The sequence below is a fragment of the Trichoplusia ni genome, chromosome 6 (assembly GCF_003590095.1).
Source record: "Trichoplusia ni isolate ovarian cell line Hi5 chromosome 6, tn1, whole genome shotgun sequence".
NCBI classification, from domain to species: Eukaryota; Metazoa; Arthropoda; class Insecta; order Lepidoptera; family Noctuidae; genus Trichoplusia; species Trichoplusia ni.
The window spans coordinates 12,839,997-12,863,940 of NC_039483.1; the positions used below are offsets into that span (position 1 = coordinate 12,839,997).

The 23,944-nt window shown below is 35.2% G+C and overlaps 2 protein-coding genes across 16 annotated transcripts in view; both read left to right on the forward strand.

Annotated features, from left to right (window-relative positions):
- Positions 1–23,944, forward strand: part of LOC113495472 (carbohydrate sulfotransferase 11-like) — a 602,728-nt gene that overhangs the window by 391,695 nt on the left and 187,089 nt on the right. The window lies entirely within an intron of this gene.
- LOC113495462 (cAMP-specific 3',5'-cyclic phosphodiesterase) overlaps positions 1–23,944 on the forward strand; it is a 301,983-nt gene that overhangs the window by 243,594 nt on the left and 34,445 nt on the right. For 6 of the 13 annotated variants that reach the window (XM_026874205.1, XM_026874206.1, XM_026874207.1 and 3 more), the window contains 2 exons: positions 4,148–4,342; positions 6,425–6,460. In XM_026874205.1, the coding sequence (XP_026730006.1) occupies positions 4,148–4,342; positions 6,425–6,460 (231 nt within the window). Of the gene's footprint in view, positions 1–522; positions 619–3,662; positions 3,922–4,147; positions 4,343–6,424; positions 6,461–9,102; positions 10,135–18,288; positions 20,084–23,944 lie in introns of those variants that run through there. The other 7 variants (XM_026874198.1, XM_026874197.1, XM_026874199.1 and 4 more) reach the window with 5 other exon arrangements.

Below are 23,944 nucleotides of genomic sequence, written 5' to 3' on the forward strand. Positions count from 1 at the left end.
CTGTTCTGTTTCTTAGTATTTCGGCATCTTGGCTATTCTCCAAGATCGGTGATTAGTAAATTATTCTAATTATTCAAGATGAAATACTCGCCTGTTAATCAAGCTATGTAGTTATACATCTGCTTTTCAGATACGTAGATGATGACGTCAATTTTAAGCTAGTGCCCGCTGTATTGTATTTTAGCAACGTCACTAACCGCCATGGGTGATTAAGGTCTAATCATTTACCGTGAACAAGAGACTGTACATATACAACATAAAGTCTACAACTGACAAGTACAGACCTAAACTATTATAAATGCTTATCAAAACGAAACAACACAAACGAAGGAACGAAAATTGTTATTTCTTGAACTAATTCTGCAGTGTGCGATATGATCAAGAAAAACTATAACTGTAACATAAATATCGGTTATTAAATAAATAAAGGCATAAAGCTCATAACACAATATCACAAGCGCTGCTAGTAAATGGTTTGGCTGTCTGGTGGTGATGGTACTGACGTGTTGGCTATATGGCCAGGTGGAGCGAAGCGCCGCGGCGATGGAGTGCAAGGGGAGCCTCCCGGAGACCACTCCGAAGACTTCCAGTGTCCGCCAGGAGACGGACTACCGGAAGGTACATAGAGACGGGGTCAATGACATTTTTCATTGGTTACTACCCTAAGCGACTGTGGAGTTTGGAAACGCGATACTTCTTGATCATCAAAGAGAAAGGAGTAATACTCGGGCGGTTTTATCTATTTATGTATATTGTTTTACGGAAAATATGATACATCAAAATTTAAATATATCATCCAGCGACACGAAAATAAAAATGATCATAAAGTTCCATAGTTTTAGTCGACGTTCAAATTATATATCTGTTTTCCTCAAAAGGATAGCACCTGGCATGAAAGATTACGTACTTAAGAACTTCCTTGTCTTTACAACAATATAAAGTGACGACTCTTATCACTGTTGATTCATGTAAATTTATCAATTAGCTTATGAAAAACCTCACAATTTGATAATATCATTGATATCAATATTTTTTTTTTAATTTTTACTTTCCTGTCTTTACGTAGTTCGTAAAAACCTATTTTATTTTGATTACCCGCTTTTATTGATGATTACGTTTCGGTATCAACAACAATATTTATATACTTAAGTTATGTTTGTTCATAATAATATACACATATATAATAATGAGTGTTTACGGTGTAACTCATATTCGACTATTCTTCATCAAACATTCGTTGAAATTCTCAGGAGCTCTGAGAACTCCAGGTTATTTGGAAGTTTCAATTGTTTTTCCATCAATTCAAAAACCTTTCAATAAGAACGGATTATAACTCATTGTTTAAACAATAACTGTGTAGCCCTACAGCCAACAACTGTTCGTAAATAAATCGATTCCTATTTTGTATAAACTGGACAATAAGGCAATGTTCAAACGCCAACGAAGGGAAACGTTAATTAAATAAGATTAACTGATCACGTGACCGTCCTACTACTTCTATTGGCTGTAACTGTGGTTCACAACAAAGTTTATTTTATTGTTTACAGCCAGTAGTAGTGGTGTTCTAATTTTGACATGAAAATAAATGATTTATTCACACTTTAAGACTATTTTAAAGACACAAAAAGATTTTGAAAAAAGTCACGTTTTTTAAGTCTCTATTGATAGAGAACTGTTTATAATGTATAACCGTAATACAAAACTAATTGTGAAGCGGAAAGCAAGAAATTACCTATTTTGATTGATGAGCACTCTTTAACTATAATTCTATATCGCCTTAACAGCCTTATATCGCTGTTTTGTATCAGTATCGAATCATCAAAATATAGGTGGGTTTATGACACGTATAAGTCTCAAGGAATTTGAAAACGTAGAATGACTCAATAAAATGACGTATTGAATACGTCATAACCAATATCTCACTAGTAAAGTTATTGCGACATATTATTATATTCTTTATTTTGCTAATTGCAGTGTCTTCCAACTACAAGACCAATAATATCATAGGTCTGTATAAGGACCAAGAAATTTATAGATAGAACACCTAATTTAAAATTAAAGAAAATAGAGATCAGTTTCTGCCAGCTATATTCAAGTACGAAACAGAAAAATGTCCTGAGAACTCATACTGTCTGTAATTTTCAAGAGAAATATAGAGACAACCAGAGTGCCGTGTTTGAGCATAAGGCTCTTCTGACTATATGACAATATTTTCGATACATACTTTTTAATAACTTATTCACTAACAGTAGTACTTTTCCGTATCTTTCATCTATTTTTGTCACCAGTTCAACGTCATAAATCGTTTGTTTGCCTACGCTCTGTCTACCGTTTGGTAAGTCTGTGGTTATGAGTAGGTATGTTTCGTAGACACATCTGGTGCGGTCATTGGCTGCTTGTAACGTGTGGGTTTTCACACCCACTACGTCTGACGACATCTGAACTATGACGTATAATTAAAACAATGAAATAACTGCGTTGGTTACGTTTAAGGTAATATGAACACAATAGTAAGGAAAGTAGAGTCACTTACGCAGAAATGCAGAAATTAAATTGAAAATTATTGTGCTACCGACTTCAAGTCTACTCATACATTTTTTGGAGACTGTTAGTGTGTTCGGAATATGATTCAATGTTTTTTTATTAGTAATTTCATTGTAAATGGATATTCACGTGACAAGTTGAATCGTCATTCTCGAATAGACTTGTTCATACTTTTTGTGAAGTACTTGTAAAGGTTTCCAGTAGATATTACATACTCGTAGTTGAAAAAGGCAACAAACACATCATCTTTTGTTCAGTGTTTTGATTCAAGGCTTTTCTAATTTAAAATGTTTAATATAGAATTAATAAACTCTATCACATTTTTTTCTGGTCTTTGTCCTAACGATTGATGAAAATTAAGTTATAAAGCCAAAATTCACTGAAGTAATTGTGATGAATTACCTATATTTTATCAGTGTGCAGTTAGTTTTTAGTATAGCAACAGTGAAATAAACTGTTAGGTCTATAAAACACATGTAGTGCATTATATTTGCATTGTATTCCGTCAAAATTTCAATTTGTACTTTTTTTAATTGATGTTATGAGAAAAAATACGATCGACGAATACAGAGGCTCGGATTATCAAAAACTATTTCTCACTTCATTGTACATTACGTAAAAAATACAAGGAAATAAGATACATTGCCGATGTATTGAGTTATATGAACAATGTGTTTCTATTGAAAACCAAAACACAGGTATCTAGAGCATGGAAAATGCTGACTCAGTTCAATACAGCTTCGTTCCCATTTTGAACAGAGAGCTCTGGTGGCGCCAATGAGAACTAAAGCGTCGCGGCAAAACTTTCCAACCTTTAGTTGCCCGGATTTTCCTCTAGATGTCACTGTAGCCTCGTTTAAGGCAGCACGAATGGTTTTGTTCGAAACCCTTTGTTCATACGGAGTATATTAATTCCCAAATGACTATAGAATGAAATTACAATCATTTTAATCTCACTTAACCTTCATTCACAAAACCTCATTCAATTACCAAGAGTCCCCTAAACGTATCACAAAGGTCTTACGTATTATTATGACGATTAGCTTAACTTAATATTTATAAAGTTGGGAAATCCGTAAATATTATACAAGAATTAAAGTATTATAAATATCATTTTACGATTGTCGGTGTGTTAGCGTTTTTGTGTGATAAAGTAGAGTCTACGTAACACGAATTATCACTTGATAGCAATCGTAAGAGGTACTGCTGCACGCGAGCATTACTTGTAGATTCGTCCATCAGTTCGGTCGTGGTTCATACTTCAAGTACCGAAAACATGCGCAGCTAATTCTCACGTTCGTTACATAACTGGCTGTACTTGCCTACATTTTAATATATTTTAAACGAAAATCTTGTGAAAATGCCGGTGCTTTTGGGGTAATTTCGAATTACTTTAATCATTTTATGATATCTTAACTTTAATGAATCCGGTATGTACTTAAGACTTTATCGCAATGACACACCGTACGGCAGGGCTTACTCACGAGGTGATTGTAATACCTGGTGTTATCTGCAGCTTATCTGCCGATGTACTCGGTGTGTTCGGGATTAAGACCAATTCATGATATTTATACATTATATTAATCGCTGTGTTTTGTTTCAGCTTCGATGTGGAGAACGGGGGTGGTGCGGGAGGCGCGGGGGGCGCGCGCTCCCCCCTCGAGGGGGGCTCGCCGTCCACCGCGCTCGTCCTGCAGGCCATGCCGCAGCGCCGCGAGTCCTTCCTCTACCGCTCAGACTCCGACTTTGAAATGTCGCCCAAGTCCATGTCCAGAAACAGCTCGATCGCCAGCGAGAGGTAAGATTCTTAGTCTAAGCTCCCCTAACACGTTGCCACACCCTCACTCCTCAATATTTCAGATGTGCGCGGTTTTGCGTGTTTTGAGCTGCTAAAGTCACATGAGCACTCAATTCTACACAGACATCAACATTGGCTGTCGTTATCTACAGCTTCAGTTACACTGAACACGGTCTCCAGATTACAATACTTTTATTATTTTCACAATAGATTTGGATTGACTACTTCACACTACTTAAAATCAATACCATAGAAAGTTGCCTTATTTTATTCAAACTTTTCTGCTTGCGCACTATGCAACATGCGTTCATATAAAATACCGAACAAGTACTCCATTCTTCAGAGTCATTACAAAACAGATTTCTATAAATCGCATTACACTTTCATTTTAAATGACATCGCTGCCAAGACCTCAAAGGCTTGCAGGAACCTATTAAACCTTCATATCATTATGACTAGAATGGAGTCGACGGACAAATTAATGAAGAAAATTACTTTTGAAATTAACGACAGGTTAAGTAACCTTTTTAACAAGAACCTTATTACGCGTACCTTAAAATAGACTGCAATTTTAAGACCATTTAACTGTTGGATGTTTATTTACTCACGGACAGAAATACTGACCTTTCCAATACTTTTATATCTCTGTCAATAATGATAAAAATAATAAAGAATGTAAACAATAAAGGCTACTGAATTAACATATTATGCTAGATGCTCGATAACAAGTCACGGAAACTGATAAGACTCGGCTTGTTGAGCTTTAGCTCAATAAACCGTTCAGTAATAAACCTCCAATTATTACTGTTTTCTTAAATAATCAAACTATTTTCATTCATTATCCTAATTAAAATTGTATTCTAAATTATTTCGAAAATATGATTAAAATTCGTTCATGTTCTAAGTGTAATTATGATTAACTTTATTTAATGCGTCATAAAGTCGCATATCGGCTTTAATTATAATTAAACAAAGATAAGAACACACGTGCATATTCATATTAATGAGACTTCATTAATAGTTCGTGTATTAGTTATTGTGTAATAGTTTTAATGTGTTTTACCACGACAATAAATAAGATATGTTTAAATAGTTAATGCTTTTTCATTTTAGTATTTGAACATCGAATTTTAATATGAAAACAACTCACGGTTCGAATATTTTTTTAAACATCTCTGATTTCAACTAAATTTAAAATAAAAAAGGTTTAGTTCAAATTGATAAAATGAGCGTTAAGATAAGAGATTAAGATCTGCAGAGCAATAGCATACCGCGATAAAGGAAATACTTTACAAGTTCTTGTAAACCAAATCTAAGACACCTTCCTCTACTGCTATCAAGTCTTTTACATATTTTTAAATAATTTATCACTTTCAAACACTATCAACAATATCGATACATCAGTAATCAAATCGTATATTGCGATGTTTTGTTGAATGTTATCATGATTTGTTTAGAAATAGATGTCATTCCACAAATATACTTAGAAATAGTACTCTCATTTTAAAAATATACATCAGCCATGAGTGACTTGTGTATGCCATTTTTGTTAGGAAAATCACGATAGTGTTCATAAATAGTGTTCACAATAAACAAAACAATAGATACATCGTGCATCATACATATATGTTACCTACTGTAGGTATCGTCTCCAATATGATTTGCATGGATAGTACAATCGTCGAAGCCACACAGCTTCGCTCTCAGGACCAAAGTAAGCTACACGATCATGTATTATGTAAAGTGTATAACTGTATATGTTGTGAACGACTAACAAGTAGCCAGCTTACTCACAAACAGCCTAAGTTTGGTGACAGCATGCGTATTTGCGTATGAATCTATGTGACTCGGACTGTGTCGCCTGTTGCTCACACTGTCACCGCACCAGCTCAGGCGGACGCCATGCTAGCGCCACCAGTGCCACCTGTACCGAGCCTCTCACCACACTACTCTAGCACATTGGTGTGACGCTGACCCCGCATACTTGTAAACGCGACCTGACCCGCTTAGGTGGCATAACAATACGTGTCCTCTGATATCTTCGTTCTTTCTTTCTTTTCCTTATTTTTTAATTGCTTGCAGATTCAAGGAGGCCGAGGCGGCACAACTGGACAGAGCGTACGTATACTTACCTACGCACATATAATAGCACCTCACCGCTTTATAATCTGTCTCAGTTTTCTTGGCTTGCTCTCCATTTTCGCTTTCATTGTGTTAGAGCTTTCGTTGTTGGTGTGTGTTTCGTAGTAAAGCGCGTTTCGAAAGTTGATGCAGTTTTGGAACTTGGCCTTTACGCTACGTTTATTGTTTTATGGGAATTGTGCACTTGTTTTTTACTCTATGCTTTTCAGAACTATTCGATCACGGTTAAGGTACGAATTATTATTTTATGACTCTAAAAACTTATTCTTAAGGGACAAAGTAAAACTGAAAGAAAATTGATGCCGCCTGACTCATTGGCAAAAGTAACAATGCCTTTGTGTCTGTTAAGACATGCTATAATTAACAATTAACTTTGGGAATAATTTCGAAATTCATAATCTATTACTCCACGTGTATTCAGAGCATTAGGTACTAACTTTCTCGAACTGTGCGTATTTTGGATAAGTTTTAAATCTATCGTATGTTTATTACTGTAATGTTTCCTCAAAACGAGTCGATCATAAATAAACATACATGTATGTTATACATACATAGTGCCGTGACAAATTAAACAATATTTATTTTCTAGCTCAAAAGCAGTAGTTACTTTATATACTACTACTATGTATGTCATAGATAACATACACTGTCTCATACAGCGATAGAATTACTAACATGATAAGGTATATGCTACTTATAGTAATCGGTACCAAATGAAAGAAATCATTAAAACCGCAAATTATGAAAATACACAGAGAATAATCTACATTATGAAACCAACATTTTACCATACCTTAAAAAATCTCATATCGTATTAACAACCTAACTGCACTTTCACTGAAGTAGTTTAGCTTTCATGAGTGACGCGGGTTCTGTAGTATCGTAACGATCGCTCTGGGAGTTCTAGGACCGTTTTAACCTCTCGGAATAAAAGTCGTTCGGATAGGTTTTTCAAACTTCACTCACCCTTTCAAAGATTTCCTATTATATTTATTGAGAAGTACCTGTTTCCAGCAAGATCCCTTTATTTCACTTAGGACTTTTAAACTCTAGACATGCTAAATGTCCAAATCCCAGTTTTATCCCAGAATTAGTGAGTTGTAAACACATAAATATAGGCAAAGTGCAAAAAGCAAAACACAATTTTTAAACACGTTTCGAAGAATATAATTCGCCAGTTTTTAATTTAAGAAATTTGTTCGGATAATTACTTTTTATGGCAGTAATTATCTTGCAGCATCACCTTAAACCAAATTCACATGGTTGCTAAAACGTCATACATTAAATACTTGACTCATGTAGTCTATCCCTATATTCTCAAACAAAGAACATAATAGACTATATATTATATACCTACAGTTAATTAATATATATACTTAGGCATCGCTCTAATGAGGCTTAATTGATCATCGTTTAAAACAGTTTGACGATCCCGAATCTTCCAAAGCCGTCTATCCAATTATACACAGCACAATAGGTAATTTAATACAGAATCAAATATACAAATGTACAGTCGAGTTCATTATTAGTAACATTGGCTAGGATTTAAAATATTATGAACGTTGGAAATTAATTAATACAACTTGTGGATCGAAAATGTGTAGGCATCTGAACGGTACAAAAGCATTTACTGTTTGATAGTACCTTTGCAGACATATCCTAGACTTCCTTTGAACTCTGTAAAATGTTTGTTCGTAGATAGGAGGATTAGGATTCTGAACTGAGAAAACGCATGCAAGAGCTCTTCTTAGAGAATAACAGAATCAAACAGATTTAACCGCCTGTAGCTGTGGAGATTATTTGTGTGAGTGTGTGTATTATACACACAGGTACTTAGTACAAAAACGGGAGCGGTAAAGTATCCCGAAGGGAATTTTCCTAATAGACAAATATTAGAAGCAGTTTTTATATTTTTCATGGAGTATCTGTATTTAAATAAAGCCGCGACGATACTTGTCTTGAATACTAAATTATACATTTTAACTCCTAAAAAAATATTGAAGTTAAGGAATCAATATGTATAAATAAAAAACAATTCAACAACAATTTCCCTGTCATATTTTTTATTTCGATAAACGGGTTTTCCTATTTAAGATTTCAAGTTCAATCGCCCCTTTAAGACGTCATACCGTTTAAAATTTAAGGTCAAAGTTAAATGCGAATACAGACAATTAAACTGTCAAAACTGTTATCACAAACAGCCCCCTTAACTAAAATAGATCGGTCCGTGATAGTGTGTGGTAGTATCGTCAATAACACACAAATATCACTGTAACTTGACATGTAACAGCCCAGCTTGAAACCGACTCGCACCTTGGATGAAAATAATCGATACCCGACTACGACGTACAAGGCCCGGTCACATTTTCCATTTCCATTCTGCATGATGTCTTCTAACTCCGTACCTTTCGAAGTACGCACGTATATCTGATTTGTCTTTGATATTGATAATAGTCTTACTGCCCCTTGATTTCGACGTCGAACATTGATTACCGGCGCCCACCGTCGCCAGTTTCCATTAGCGCCAAATTTATCGTCGGGCGGCGTCGCGCGCTCTCGGCGCTGCGGCCGGGCGTCGGGCGCGCGAGTGGGACGCCGCCCGCCGCTCCGCCGCGCTCGGCTCCATTGATAGTCCGCGCGGGCTGCCGGCGACACGCCACCTCCATGCCCAGCGACACGCGATGCACATCTCTCTTGTTCTGCCGGATAAATCCCTGCCCTCGCCGAAATCTCACTAAAATGTGACTTAAAGCATCAGTGCTATTTGATCGCGAAGTGACAGCCCCGATTAAAATTACGTTTAAATAAAAAAATACCGCGTTTTAAACAATTACTTCAGTGTTTGAGGTTCGCGGTTGAACGGTTGGACATTGTCGAGGTCGTTCACTGATCTGACAGGTTGGCCCGGTCGTCCGTGCGCTGCACGCAATGCCTGAGCTCCAAAAACTGCGTTTATCAATCGGTGCCAAGGATGTGGCCTAACAGCATACCTTTATATTAGAGAACGACTATTAATTAAGTAGTTAAAGATTACAAAACAGTTGTGATATTTCTGTCATATGAGGATATAAAACACTGGTTTCACTTAATATTGTTCTCGATAAGGATAAAGTGAGATAAACTTATCTAAACATATGTATGTCGCAGTGATAGAATATCCAATCCAATAGGAGATTAGACTGAAACATTTGTTATTTGTGTATTGACATTCCATAGCTGGGAGACCAGGAGTGTTTATATAATAGTCAGCAAGTGTCATCTTACCGAGTCCGGCAATAACAGCACTCATTAGTGACAAACGGCGTAGGAGTGACTGGGGACGACGTCAGAGTAATGACGATAAGTCCGCGATAGGTTGATCAGCAGCGTGTAGGTGCGTGGCGTGTTATGTAGTGAACTCGTGGCCGGTGGACAGAGACACGCTCAGCCATGCAGCGATCAGGGTCTCAGTCGGAGCGGCTGGGCGGCGCGACGGCCGGTGTCTCCTTCATCGCCAAGAGCTCGGCGTCCGAGCACAGCATGTCGACCGGCGTGTCGGCCAGCAGCAGCGGGGGCACCCTCCCCCGCACGCTCAGCACCAGCGTGCTCAGGATTAAAAACAGGTCCACGTTCTGGGAGAAGTTCTGGGATGAACGCACTAGGCGCGATGCGTGAGTACCACCTATCTTTACCGATCACTACAGAAATCCGCTAACTAATTGCGAAAATGTTTAAAATCGTCATGGTCACTATAAATATAACTTCTACTTTCAATGGTATTGAAAGTAGAAGCGTGGCGGTAAAAGCAAGCAAACAGCGAAAGCCAAACATTTTATACAGATTAGAGTAAATAGCAATCCCACCAAAAACATTAAATGTAAAAAAATGCCAAGTCTCTCGATGCAGTCTTTCCATCGTAAAAAGTTTTGAGATCTCATAGAAGCCAAGTCCTATTCAAAATATTTTGTAGTTATAAATCAACATTTAGTAATTGTATCAATAGTTTTCTTTATATTATAATTATAGTGACTTGGCAATGAGCACAAGAAGAAACAAATAAAACGGCATAAGTATTTGTAGGAGTTGAAAGTTACACACACCGCATGCGTAAACATTAATATCACAAAATTAATTTTCTTTTGGTTTATCCGTGTCGTCCCAACCGAATTTCGGCAACGGCAGTCAGTCTTAGTGTACTCTCGATTCATTTACTTTCATAAAGCGATGGCCCGTAAGGTATTCTTAATTATTGTATTGGAGCATGTAGTCGGTAGTGACCATCATGATTCACACATAACAAATAATCTGATCACTGGTCTCGTCAGTAACATTTGCACATAATTCCAGGCATCAAGCAGCTTTTAATTTGTGCTCATTGCCAAGTCACTATAATTATAATATAAAGAAAACTATTGATACAATTACTAAATGTTGATTTATAACTACAAAATATTTTGAATAGGACTTGGCTTCTATGAGATCTCAAAACTTTTTACGATGGAAAGACTGCATCGAGAGACTTGGCATTTTTTTACATTTAATGTTTTTGGTGGGATCTCATTTATTTTTTGTAAGTGTATTTCTTTCTTTTTTTTTAGGTGTCATAATTTCTAGGACTTCAGCTACTGCTTTGCTTAGAACCCATTCTCTATCTCTATCTCTTTTGTTTCTTCTCTGAGACTTCGTTACTTCTAATGTAAACAAGCTTAAACTTATATATATATGCATATATATATCTACTAACTTACAAACTATAGCTAAACTAAACTAAATAACACGTAAAGTTCTCCGAATATCAATTATCACTACAATATTTTTTAGTTTCGAAATGGTTTTTCATAGACAGGTGGCGCTATCAAATGAAAATTATCGAATTATTCTGAAGTACTACTTAGACTGCGCTTTGTAACGAAACCATAGCGCGATTCAGACACGTACAACGCCATCTATCGAGCGCGCATACAATATTTATCGCAATACAATGGAGTTTTAGCTTTATTAATTTAATGAATTATGAATTTTATGTATTAATTTGTATTAATGATAGTCTGTGTATTACATTTATATTATTCTTTTCTATTCTATGTATGTATTCATCCAATTGAATAGGTACTTAAACAACGAACAAAGTTAACAATGCAGTCAAAATCCATACATAATGTTCTTGCCAAACCGCAAATATAAAATTGTTTTCTATGGCATATTATTTTTTAATGTTTTTATAATTTTTCCTTTATATGTGGCTAAGGACCTATCTTGGTGCAAAATTTGAAGTTTCTAAGTCTGCTAGAAGTACCTTAGATTTTTGATGATCTGTCAGTGAGTCAGTGAGTCAGTGAGTCAGTGAGTGACAAAATGGTGTAACTTTGATCGACCGTAACTCCTAAACCATTAATTCAATTGGCATGTAATTTCGAACTTAAGCTTGTTCTAATGCCTACTATTATTCCCCGAAAAGCTAAACTCCTAGCTTTGTCCACGTCGAAGATACAGGGGGGGCGAAACAGCCGCGAATCGCTTCGAGAAAAGATGGTACGGCCGTGCCCGTTTTGCTCGAGACTTGGCAGGGGCACTGCCGTGCCCTCAGATATCGCGAACATAGAACGTCAGCAACGATCAAAGGGTAAATATGTACCGACAGATTTGATCGAAATACTTTTCTGCTCCAGGTAAAATTAAAACCTTCAAAGTCACGCCCGCTATATTTAGAAGACGTCAATAAGCAAAACAAGTTTTATGTCCCGCAATATATATTTTAGTGTCTTGTTGCAAATTGAATGAACAACCCTACTATGTAGAACCTATTGTAAATTAATCGAGGCTTACATCACACTCGTTTGTTGTTACATTGAAAATAGCCTCATAAATCTCATTGTTTTTTACGCGGTAATTGTTTTTGTTGTACGAGTACTCGCGAGTAGGTGTGAGATATACGTAAGCATTAACCTTAATAAGAATTTTCATCAAGATCTCCGCGCACCGCTCTCCGCCCGGGATATTCATTTCGTTTATGTTTAGAGTAATTGCGCGCTATCTAAAACTCCCTTGTGACCGACCGACCGTTTGGACCGAAAAAACAAATCTACGATGAGGCAATTAATAGCACGAACAGAATTGTCAATGTACCGTTGTCACGTATATGGCATAGTAAAGTACTAATTGAATTAAGTATGAAGCTTCTGTCGTGACTGCCAACTGTTCCTTGATTGATTAAAGTTAACATGTCAACAACGCATTCTTTTGATAGGAAGTGCTAAAGGAAAAAATTAAACGTGCGTTTTGATATTTTTTATCTGCTTTTTTTGCTCTCGGCATCAGGCTTTGTCAGTCACACTTTCAGTTGCTAAAATAGTCAACTAGTACCGTACATATTCCACTAGGGGATGCTTTATGGATCGTCCTTTGTGTATTGTTAGCGATGTTAAATGAAATGCGCAAATATGACTAATAACAACAAGGCACTTAGGCATACATAAAACAAAAGAGCCTCGACTTTTCTCACACACTGTCACGTTAGCCTACTTGAATCGAATTTTTAATGTATAGTTGGACTTTTTACCAAAATTAATCACTCATATATACAAATTCAACACCGAACATCTCATTTTCAAATACTCCAAGGTTATGATCAAAATTATACCTACTTAATTTCATACATATATAAAGTTAACAAACCAATTTCGAATAATAAAACATGTTGGTTAATATAAGGTAATGAATAGAACAAATAGAAGGTCGGATTGGGGGCGGGTCGAATAGTTTCCATAATCACATAATCGGTCTTGTGTTAAATAAGACCATTTAGGGGTTTGAGCGATCGTTCCGTACGTAGATGTACATATACCTATACTAGCTGTTACCCGCGACTTCGTCCGCGTGGTTAGAAGATATAAGTTATAATTTATACCTGCCCTGTTTTATGTATCTTCGCTCCTATTAGTCGCAGCTGGTGGTATATAGCCTAAAACCTTCCTCGATGAATGGTCTATTCAACAAAAAAAGATTTTTTCAATTTAAACCAGTAGTTCTTGAGATTAGCGCGTTCAAACAAACAAACTCTTCAACTTTATATAATAGTAATAAAGTATAGATATAGATTATGTAGGTATGTAAGTACATCATCGTATACACAATGCACATAGAATAGATGCTAGCAATTTGCATTCACCTTCACTGCGGTATTTAACTGTTACTAGGTAGCACCGTATCCACGTTGCACCTACATATCATTCGATGAACGAGTAGCGATGTCAAGAGTTTATACGAGAGGCTTTTATCGATATTTTTAACTTTTACAGCACGTGTTTAATTTAACCTATGTTATATTTTAAATATAGATTTTTTAAAAGAAAATAATGGGTTTAGGCAAGTCATATAAAAGTAAGCGACCATAGAAATGTACCTAACTTGGCTGATTACTGCAAAGAAAAACTAATCCCTACGCACTGAAACAAAAACAAATCACGTAGGTTTTATTTTTAGTACACCGTTTACAATGGCGTTTTTAAAGATTTGTACATGTTCATTATCATTATCAATACAGAAGCGTGATTAAAATATAGCCGAGCTCTATATAGACACCTTGTATAGACTTGTTGATATATGAATACGATCGTAGTATTACTACAAAAATGTAACTAGTAAACACAGTCTAGACTCGTGGGACCAAAGATCGACAGATCACGTCACATTACTACGCAATATCATGCAATAAAATTCGAACCTTTAAATAAATTTAAATTTTCACTGATGTTAATGTATCAGATTTACCTTTCTGATTTATTTAATTTACAGCTAAAAGCGGCCTTTGAACTAGGGTTGATACCGTAGATTCCAAAGGTCGCTTCGACATTTGATAATATAAATCCAATATTCGGTAGATTGCGTAAGCACAATTTCCACGTGTATAAAAAGTTGTTGCTATGTCTGCAGTTATGCGTACCCTTGACATCGGTGAAAACAGGAAATACGATGAAACTCGTTATTAATGAGAAATATTTTTGTTCACTCGAGTAATATGAAGCTTATCGACATCGATGTTATGAACGGAGATGTTCGAAACATTCCTAGAGATTTAATTAAACCAAAATTAATCGAAACTCAACACGATTACAGGGAAACACGCTTAGTCGAACGCTTAATACGATTGAGAGTCGAATCCCGGTTCTGTGTAGCTTTATTCAAATTTTATTCTCCTTTGCAATGAATACTAGAAGCAAAAAGTCAATTAAATAGTCCGAATATAGATCACTTTCACAGAATGGTTCAACTGTTTTTTATAAAAGAAAGCTTTGCAACGTTGCCTTGTTAACTGGGTGTGGGCGTTAATTGAAAACACGTGGCTGGTGCAGCGAGCAGGCTCTATGTAACTACAAATAGAACGAACCAGTCAACGGAATATCTTTATTTAAATGTTCGTTTACTAAAGTTTAAATGTCAATATGAACAGGAGTTATTTTATCACACGGCGCTTAGATAACAGTTTTTATTTGCTGCGAGAAATCAAAGCAATAAACGTGTTTTTACTTATCATAGTTTTGGATATGGGTAGCTTAATATCATAGTTACGATAGTCAGAGTAATTGCAGTACCTTGCGATAATCAAATAAAGTTCTACTACGAATAATACCAGCAATAAATAATATAATGCTATTAAACCACAATAATGCTTCGGAAAACGATCAAATCACAGGCGATTTTGACATCTTGTGGAGATTAGCCAACATTTAGTGCGACGCACGACGCAGCTGCAGCTCCTACCATAATACTGCGTACAGATATCACGTTTCCACATAAACACAAAGAAACTCGTATATGACAATGTATATCAAACGATGATATATATAACGTGTTATTTCCATGAGATTTGCAAGCCCTATGCCAACAGATTTCCTACAATCAGTGCCAATCATTCAATACAACGTACCGTTGCGCGTTGGTACTAAGTTACGATAACAAGAAAAAACATTCGTTAATAAGCGGCGGTAATCAATCTCACTGGGACGATCCCCGTTGTTTTCTTAGTGAAAAGTAAACAGAAACGATATCTTTACCAGGTACACCTACAGGACTTTGGTCGGTGTCTATTTCATTTTCCAAGTAACGCTAATTGAAGGTTTATTGATCGTGTACATTTTTAAAACGATGATCAGATTTATACAAGCATCTAAATCAATCAAATGAATTACGTGCAAATCACATTCAGCTGTTCTAGTCTATTCAATTATCATGGAACAGATTATTTTCCCTTTAATAACAACATATTACGCAACTCTTTGAACTTTCTCAGTCACGTATGGATAAGTTTACTTAACGTCGAAATTGTTCCATATTGACTTTCACCTGAACTTTAACTTTATCTCTGGATAAACCTTAAGTCAAGTGCCATAACTTTCTGAGTTTAATATAGAAGAGTCTGCCGGTAACCGTAATAAAGAGCAGCTCTACATTAGTTGGAGCAAGCTCTTGCTGATAACACATGAACTGCCGCCGAGGGCTCGCATAAACCATGTTGGATAAATGTCAGCCTTCAAACTTCACGTTATTACCGCGTACATATTGCAAACAGACTTAACAATACATAATTGCCGGCACTAGATTTCCCATGAGCTTATAACAGTATTATTGTATTTCAAATGCAATGACACTCGTTGAATCCGTGCAAGTTTTATTGATGTTTCGAATCGAAATTGTGACTGAGATTTGTGTAACAAGCTTTTAATATATCAAAATAGGTTTAGCGGTTAGATTATAGGTACTTAAATTAATTAATGAACTTCCTTATCCGTGAAATACGAACCAGAAGGAAAATAAACTTTTTCAAATTGACGTCAATAATCTTGCTCAATAGAAAATCCCTGCAAGGAAAATGACAATCGGTAAGACCTTTTAAACGTTAAGGTGTCTTAACAGATTTCATTATTAAAACTTAAAGACACCTTTAGAAAATTTATTAAAGTATTATCACACTTGCAGCGCGCGAATAGTTTCTGTATTAGATACAAAAATAGAATAAGACATATGTTTGTGACAGAAGTATCGTGTGCCCTTTCCTTTATACCGATCATGTTACCCCTCTATTGTACAGATATGTTATCCGAACGTAATATATAAGGATAAGTCTACACGTGTAACAGATATGGAGACAATCTTGAATAATAAATATAGAATGACCATCGGGCAGCTGCAGTTCATTTTTAGTATCGAAAATTTCATGCACCAACTAGTTATTTATTAGGGATAACAGCATCCGTGTAAATTATGTATTGAGCTTGTTACATACAGCTTATACAGGGGCCAATTATCGGTTAACCAGCATTTACTTAGCATAGTGATGGCATACGTATGGCGAACCTATAGCATCGCATTGCAAGACGTTCCACAGTTTATCGTCAAAATTAAAAACAAACTTCAGCTTGTTTCCAACCAGTCTGTTTTAAAACAAAACTCTTTTCATTAATCATCTTATACTATGTGGTTATAGTACATGTGGGTACGTTTTCTAACAGAATAAGCAAAGTTACCCGACTGCTCTGTTTCGTAACGTGCTTCGATCCACAACAAAGCTGTCGGCCATTGAGCGGAGCCACAAATTGCATGCTCGCTGTGTTTACAAGCTTGTAGATGCTTCTATTGCATGCTAGATACAACATCACTCAAACAGGGTACACTTCTGAAGCCAATTAGAAAGAATTTATTGAGCAATAGGTATCGTAACTGGGCATTAAGCAAAATTTCTTCAAATTAGAAAAGGATTCAGGAGACTGATATTCAATAATAAATTCAGTTATTTATAAGCAAATTGAAAAGCTTTAAAAAAGGTATTTATACATATTAAAATTAAATCTCTGACGAAATATTTAAATACGTATTTATCAAAATCGTCCGACTAGTTTCACTAGTTCCTAATGATAAGCTGCGTCACCTCACGAAAGTACGGAAAATAAGTCTTAATTATTGCCGCCATCTATAAACTTATATTATATCATTTTGAAATTCATAATAGTAGTCCCATTGTTTGTATATGATGCAAAACGGAATGGGCGAAGCTATTAAAAGTTTTGGACGAAGTTGGGAAGTTATTGACGTTCGCACAACTTACTCAATCAGAATAAGGGTACTGGCGGCACATAAATCATGTTATGTATATTAGTTCCTTCATTATATGAAACTTTGTTTACTATTATCTCATAAATAAACCATCTGAGACTGAACTACAAAGGGTCCTACGTAAATTTTGTCCCTCTAGTGAAACATTTTATTAAGTAATTATTTATTCAATAACGTTTTACTCACGGGTATTTATCGGGATAGCCTGACTAGTTTCGAAAATAGTTCGACTCGCGACCCCGCTGCCGCGATAGCGAAGATTAAGGACTTTCATTGGGTCGGAAACTAGTCGTAAACTATTATTAAACAAATATTTAAGAATCTGCCTCACAACAGCCATTATAACAACATTTTATTAAGTTCGATGTACTTTGATTACCGCAACTACTAAAGTATATTTAAAGCCAAAGATATTTGGCAATGCTTCTCCTTGTTTGCTCATGTTCATCCTACTATCCAATAATACGCTAACGCGTAAAACAAATCAACGTAAACAAAGTTTCATATCTCATATTAAAACTAAAGTAAAGAAACAAATAAATTCGGATGCAATGCAATAAAGCCAAAACATACAATTTAAATTTTATGGCAAGTGTTGTAAAACTCGTAATTTTACATTCAAAGTTCAGTCGCTTATAAGAAAATAGTAAAATCAGCACTAAAAGTTCTTTATTTTTATATTTTCTCGTTGTATTCTTTAATATTCGTCTAGTGATAAAAATATATGAAAAGTACGAAGATAAAAGCGAAAATAAATCCATGTAGTTCTGATTCTAACAAATCAATTATTCAAAACTTTATGGACTATATTCCTTAATGGGCTTGAAAGCTACTTGCAAGATAAATCATGAATCATATATTGTACAGTTTTCTTCAATGTACTTGTAAGTGTATAGAAGTTCCGTTCATTTACATTTACAATGACTGGAAATATTACAATGGGTGGTCTTATCACAGTATACGAATATATTATTTCACATTTAAGTATATGACTAAAGGCAATTAAATTCATATTACTTCAAATGGCTTAACTTCATTAGATAAATGAAACGTATTTTAGTAATGTGAGGCGACTGAGAAAAGGGCACTGCGTACCATAATCTATATAAACGTACGAAAAATGCACGAAGTCCTTAGTCCAAAAAAACCGTCTTCAATGAAAGTTTTAACAAAAGAGGTTCATTAAAAAAAACACTCCCTTTAAATTTGGACAAAACTGTCTACATTATCTTCATTCCCTAAATATTTACTTTTCGACATAAATGAAGCTAGCAACATGCTATTTATTTCCAATAAGGTTCTCTTAGCACAGGATTTGTACGTCATTTCCTCTTCCGTCCGCCGTAGCTCGAATCATAAAACCAATTTTCTCCCTCTAGGGAACCTGTTAAGGTTTGTTCAGCGACTAAATCAAAAACCCTGGTTATCGTACAATAAAACAAGATGTATTTGAAAATGACCTCTTAAGGTCCGTTAAATATTCATAAGTTTCAACAAGGAGTAGTCCAATGTCAATATCGATTTCTTGTTCCTGGTATTTTCTTGACGTAGATTAATGAAATTCCATGAAACACTTATTGAAAACTCAACTAAATCTCCGCTCACCGGTCCGTGGTATTTTTAGCCTGCCAGTATTAACCATAGTATTTTAATGACGCTTATCAGAGCCCACGAGTTTTCTACTACCGAGAAGTGTATTTAGAAAGTTTGCTTATAGTAGAAAATAAATATTGGACGTAGACGAGAAACAAATAACAGATAGCCAATAAATAGTTCTTTCGTTCTAATAATGTTTTACTAGTTTTAGTGAAAATTCGTGAAGGAACAATTAACTTGTAAAACAACGTGGTAAATTCGAAGACGATGGAATCGGGAATAATTTTTCGGCGGCCCAATTCTTGTTGATTTATGTCCTAATTCAATTGTTTATCGGTCCAATCCCGTTTATTTTTCGTGTTGATTTATTGCGGTCTGCTAGCCATGAACCCCAGCATCGGGTTTTATTTGAGCTCACAACTGGCATTGGGATATTCACGCTCTAGTTTTTATGTAAATGTATTTATTGGATTAATATCTTCATTCGATATCATCGTTGTGTTAATAAAATAAGTAAATCAGAATGAGAAAATGTTGATTTGACTGAAACGAATAATTTTCTAAGAAATAGTAAAAATCATTTAATTACTTTTTCATTCAACCTTATTATTGAGAAAAATGTTACGCGAATTAAAAAAAAACAAACCATCTTAAATAAAACGTCAAGAATTGCCATTTGAAACGACGTCAAAATAAGCATTTATGATTCTCGTATTTAATTTAAATAAAGTGAAAATAATTAAAAACTGGTTATGCGATGAGCATATTTTCCATTTTATATAATTTCCTTTTGAATAAGCGTTGTTTGACGTATTATTTAAGGAAGGGACTATTCGTTATATGAATGTGTGATTCGCCTGTCACGTACACAAGGCCGCAAATATTATCGCAAGAGGAAGGAATTTCGCCTCCAAAGTATGTGAATTAGAAGTGCTCCTTTCTCAGTTCACCTTGAGCCGCCACAAAAACTAATCCATTGATCGATAGCCAGTAGTTTGTTTTCAAAATATGCATCGATATCCGTAGATAATACAATAAGCAGTTTGCAAACTTAGTTAAATTATCTGCCTATCATATGAGATGTTAACTTTATGTAACTGTATGTTAAAAGAAGTAGGATGTCTAAGTTGATTAATTGGTAGCCGCTTGTTGCTGTCCCTTTCATGAGTGATTGGTGTAAGCAGAATTAAAATGAACAATCAAACTCGCATCCTTTCTGCGGTATGGACAAACACCCAATCAACGACACTCGTTGGTGACCATATACATTGTTGTATGGTGTACCGCAAACATCCAATTTAAAGGGAAAGCGTCGACCTTCACTGCAAAAACTGGCGAATGGGCGTACAATAATAAAATTGTTTACACGTCGAATTGTACGTAACTCAATAAGCGGCATCGTAATCTCGAAATGAGGTTTTATTCAATTTACCGTCCGTACGTGATTTGGCGCGTTCCTCCGTACAGAAAATAGGACTAAATTAGAAATTCTATCAAATTCAATCCGTTAATTACTTGTATCGGATGAAGTCAGCTGTTAAAATTGTTTTTCAAATATTGGTTAGAATCTAAAGTAAAATATGAATTAAGGCAGAACAAAAAATATTATCGAACGTCGAAAAACTATAGAAGTATTCAAAGCGTAAATTCCATACATTGCTATATGGACTTCAATAAAAACCAAATGTTTATTCATCCGTAACAATAAGAACAGTGAATATATTTGTTTGTCTCCATAAAATGGCTTGATGACACAAACATTACCATGGGCCTTTGTAATTTATTAATTAAGGCCACTTGTCTGTTACGCTCGTCAACGAATGCCTGACAGCTATGGCTCAATATTTATTCATGGTTATAAATAAGTGGGAAGGCTTTATTGTCATTGCAGATCATTGCTATTGTTCCTCAATTGTTTATCTTGTAATCGTGGACATCGATAGTGGTTCAACATTTTTTTTCAATTTTTATCAAATAATAAATCAAACATTGAAAATCGCATAAATGTCGTGAAATTGTTTAAATATCAGTAGAGTGAAAATCAAATAATGCATCGTAACATGAAAAAATCAATAAACTGTACAAAGAGTTGTCGCAATGGCTTGCTCGCTGTCTTTACCTTCGGCCGTTAATAGAACATGAAAATTGATTTTTGCTGAATTATTAAAGACTAAACGGGGCAGCATAAACGTACAACGCAGGTATGTAAGACAAATCAATACAATTCCTCACACGACGAGACTGATTCGTTACATTATTGAATAGTTTTTACTTTAAATTCGAATAACAAGATAAAACAAACAATGGGACTTTCGGTCTAGTTTCGTTGTTAGACAGTCAGTGGAATCACATTCAAACTTACTGAATACCTGTCTCACTACTGTGGTTGTTACAAAACTAGATAGAGATAAAACCTTCCAGTTTTGTAACTAAGAATTTCCAGTTCTAAAAACATTGAGACTGATAAGTTTCTTTGTTTTGAATTACTTACATACTTGCTAAGTTTTGCTGCAAAGATGATTTGTACTGTAACATAGTTGCTAAAAACAAATATACGTGAGTTGGAAAGAACGCTATTAATTCAGATATAGCCCTACACAGCTAAAATAGTTTCTATATCAATAATTTAACCATAAAGCACAACAGATTAACCGCTTTTTATAACAGACCAGTTTAATTGTAGAGTACTCTTTTTATTAGTAGTGATGTATTTTTAGATTGAACCAAGATTCAATTTAGACAGTCTTAAAATAGATTTTAGACATTGAGGTTGGTACTAAAAATATCGAACGTGCAATTAGAGAAGACAATACACTTATACATGTATTGTTTGCAGTACATTGCTTCTCGATAGAGTATAATTGAATAACTTTTGTTAATATGGCAAAGTGTAGGTTGAATCGTGGGTAGAAAGACCAGGCATACCGCTTTACAACTGCACGTGCAACCAATATCACGAGTACATCTCTCTCCCTAATATATTAGGGATGAATAAAACGTCTCAGATTCAATATTACCTCAACGAACATATAAATCCAATTTGCGATAGTGAAAGCTAAACAATAAAGAACCCGTTCCCCAACTCTATTAAACAAAGAAAACAATTGCCTTTATAAATCTCGAAAGAGATTCAGTTTAGATCTTGTTGTAGCTCAATTTTCTGGTGACATTCATATTCGACTTTGAGGCTGCGTTTCAAAGATGCTTAACTAAGAATCTGTTTTTGAGAATTACTTTACTCGATTACAGATATCTGTGAATTTAACGGTTTCATTGGTTCCAAAAAACACATTTCTCGCTAGCTCTACAATGGAAACGTAGCCTTACTTTGTCTCAAAAATAGAAAACACTTGGTATAAATTTGTGGCGGGTTGTCGAGCATAATTGCAGTGTTGTTGGCGTGAAACAAACTTGATGTTCAAAGGCCATGACCCCCGCGAGCGCAACATTCTTTGTAGCTCGTTGAAAGAAAAAATACGGTACGTGGGTATATTTTATTTCTCTTTGATTGTTCTAACGGTGAGTTCAGATTTTATTGGAATATGTTTACTCTACTTTGCCCCGAGGTATGAAATGTTTAGTGTTATTAAATATGTATGAAATGTGTATCTTATGTTTTTGAATTAAATTAGGTTTAATAAAGGTTTCCTTTGCTCTTGCATAAATTTTTTAGATTATTCAATGTTACAATTTACGAACAAACAATGTACCTACGAAAACTTTCATTTTGATTTCTAAATCAGATACTCTACAACTTTGTGCTCCGTCCTCTTTTCATACATATATAATGAAGACATATTACACTCTCCTTATTGGGAGTATAATGCTCTGTTTTGTTTACTCCGGCTAAGTGGATAACGGATTATTACCTACTTATTATTCCTTTCTTGCACATATACCAATATCGTACTGGCGAATTCTAGGTTATAGCTTTCATTTTACTTAAGTAGTCGGGTACGAATATGACAAAAGAGGTTCTGTACTTTGTTTATCAAGAGTTTCATGTAATCCACGCTTTAGTTTTGTTTCTAAAATATTAACTTATCCTCGACACATTAAATACTTTTTCAAGAAGGCCAATATTCTTGTCCCTAAATCTGTTCAGTGATGTTATCATGCGAAGTTTCTTCCCATGAGAATCGTTTTCTCATCTGCTACCAAGTGCTACCGCTGTCTACTTCCAGCTTAAGCATATGATCACCTTTTAATCGGCTCGTATACAAGGCTGCGGGTGTTGATGTATAGGTTGCATTTCGTAGACCACTGCAAGTGACACTGATGGTATTCATTTTTCAAAAATGTAACTGGACGCCATTTTGAATTTTTACCTAGTGTTAGTTTTTTTTTAATTTATGCTCTTATTTATATTGGCTTGTGTATTTGCATAATAGTCTTTTTGGTATCGACTGTTTTCTTTCCATTTCCGATACATTTCCTAAAGACCGGTGATATAAAATAGTTACAATGCCATTATTTTATATTCCTCGTAATTGAGTTAGTTCTCTTGAGCAGGATGGCCGTAAACGAGAAAAGTGGCCGGTCGCTATAGCCGTTCGTTAAAGTTAATAGACTAACGTTATAACTAGTTCGTGCATCAACTAGATGTTACATCGTGGTAACAATATGAAGCAAACTAAATATTCTCAAATAAAATGTGCTATTAGGATTTACTATCAAATATTATATTTAAAAAATATAGCATCCTAAAGTAAAGGGAATTAGCGGCGATCTCTATACGAAAATTATAGTAGGAAAAGTTTTAAAATAAAATCAACA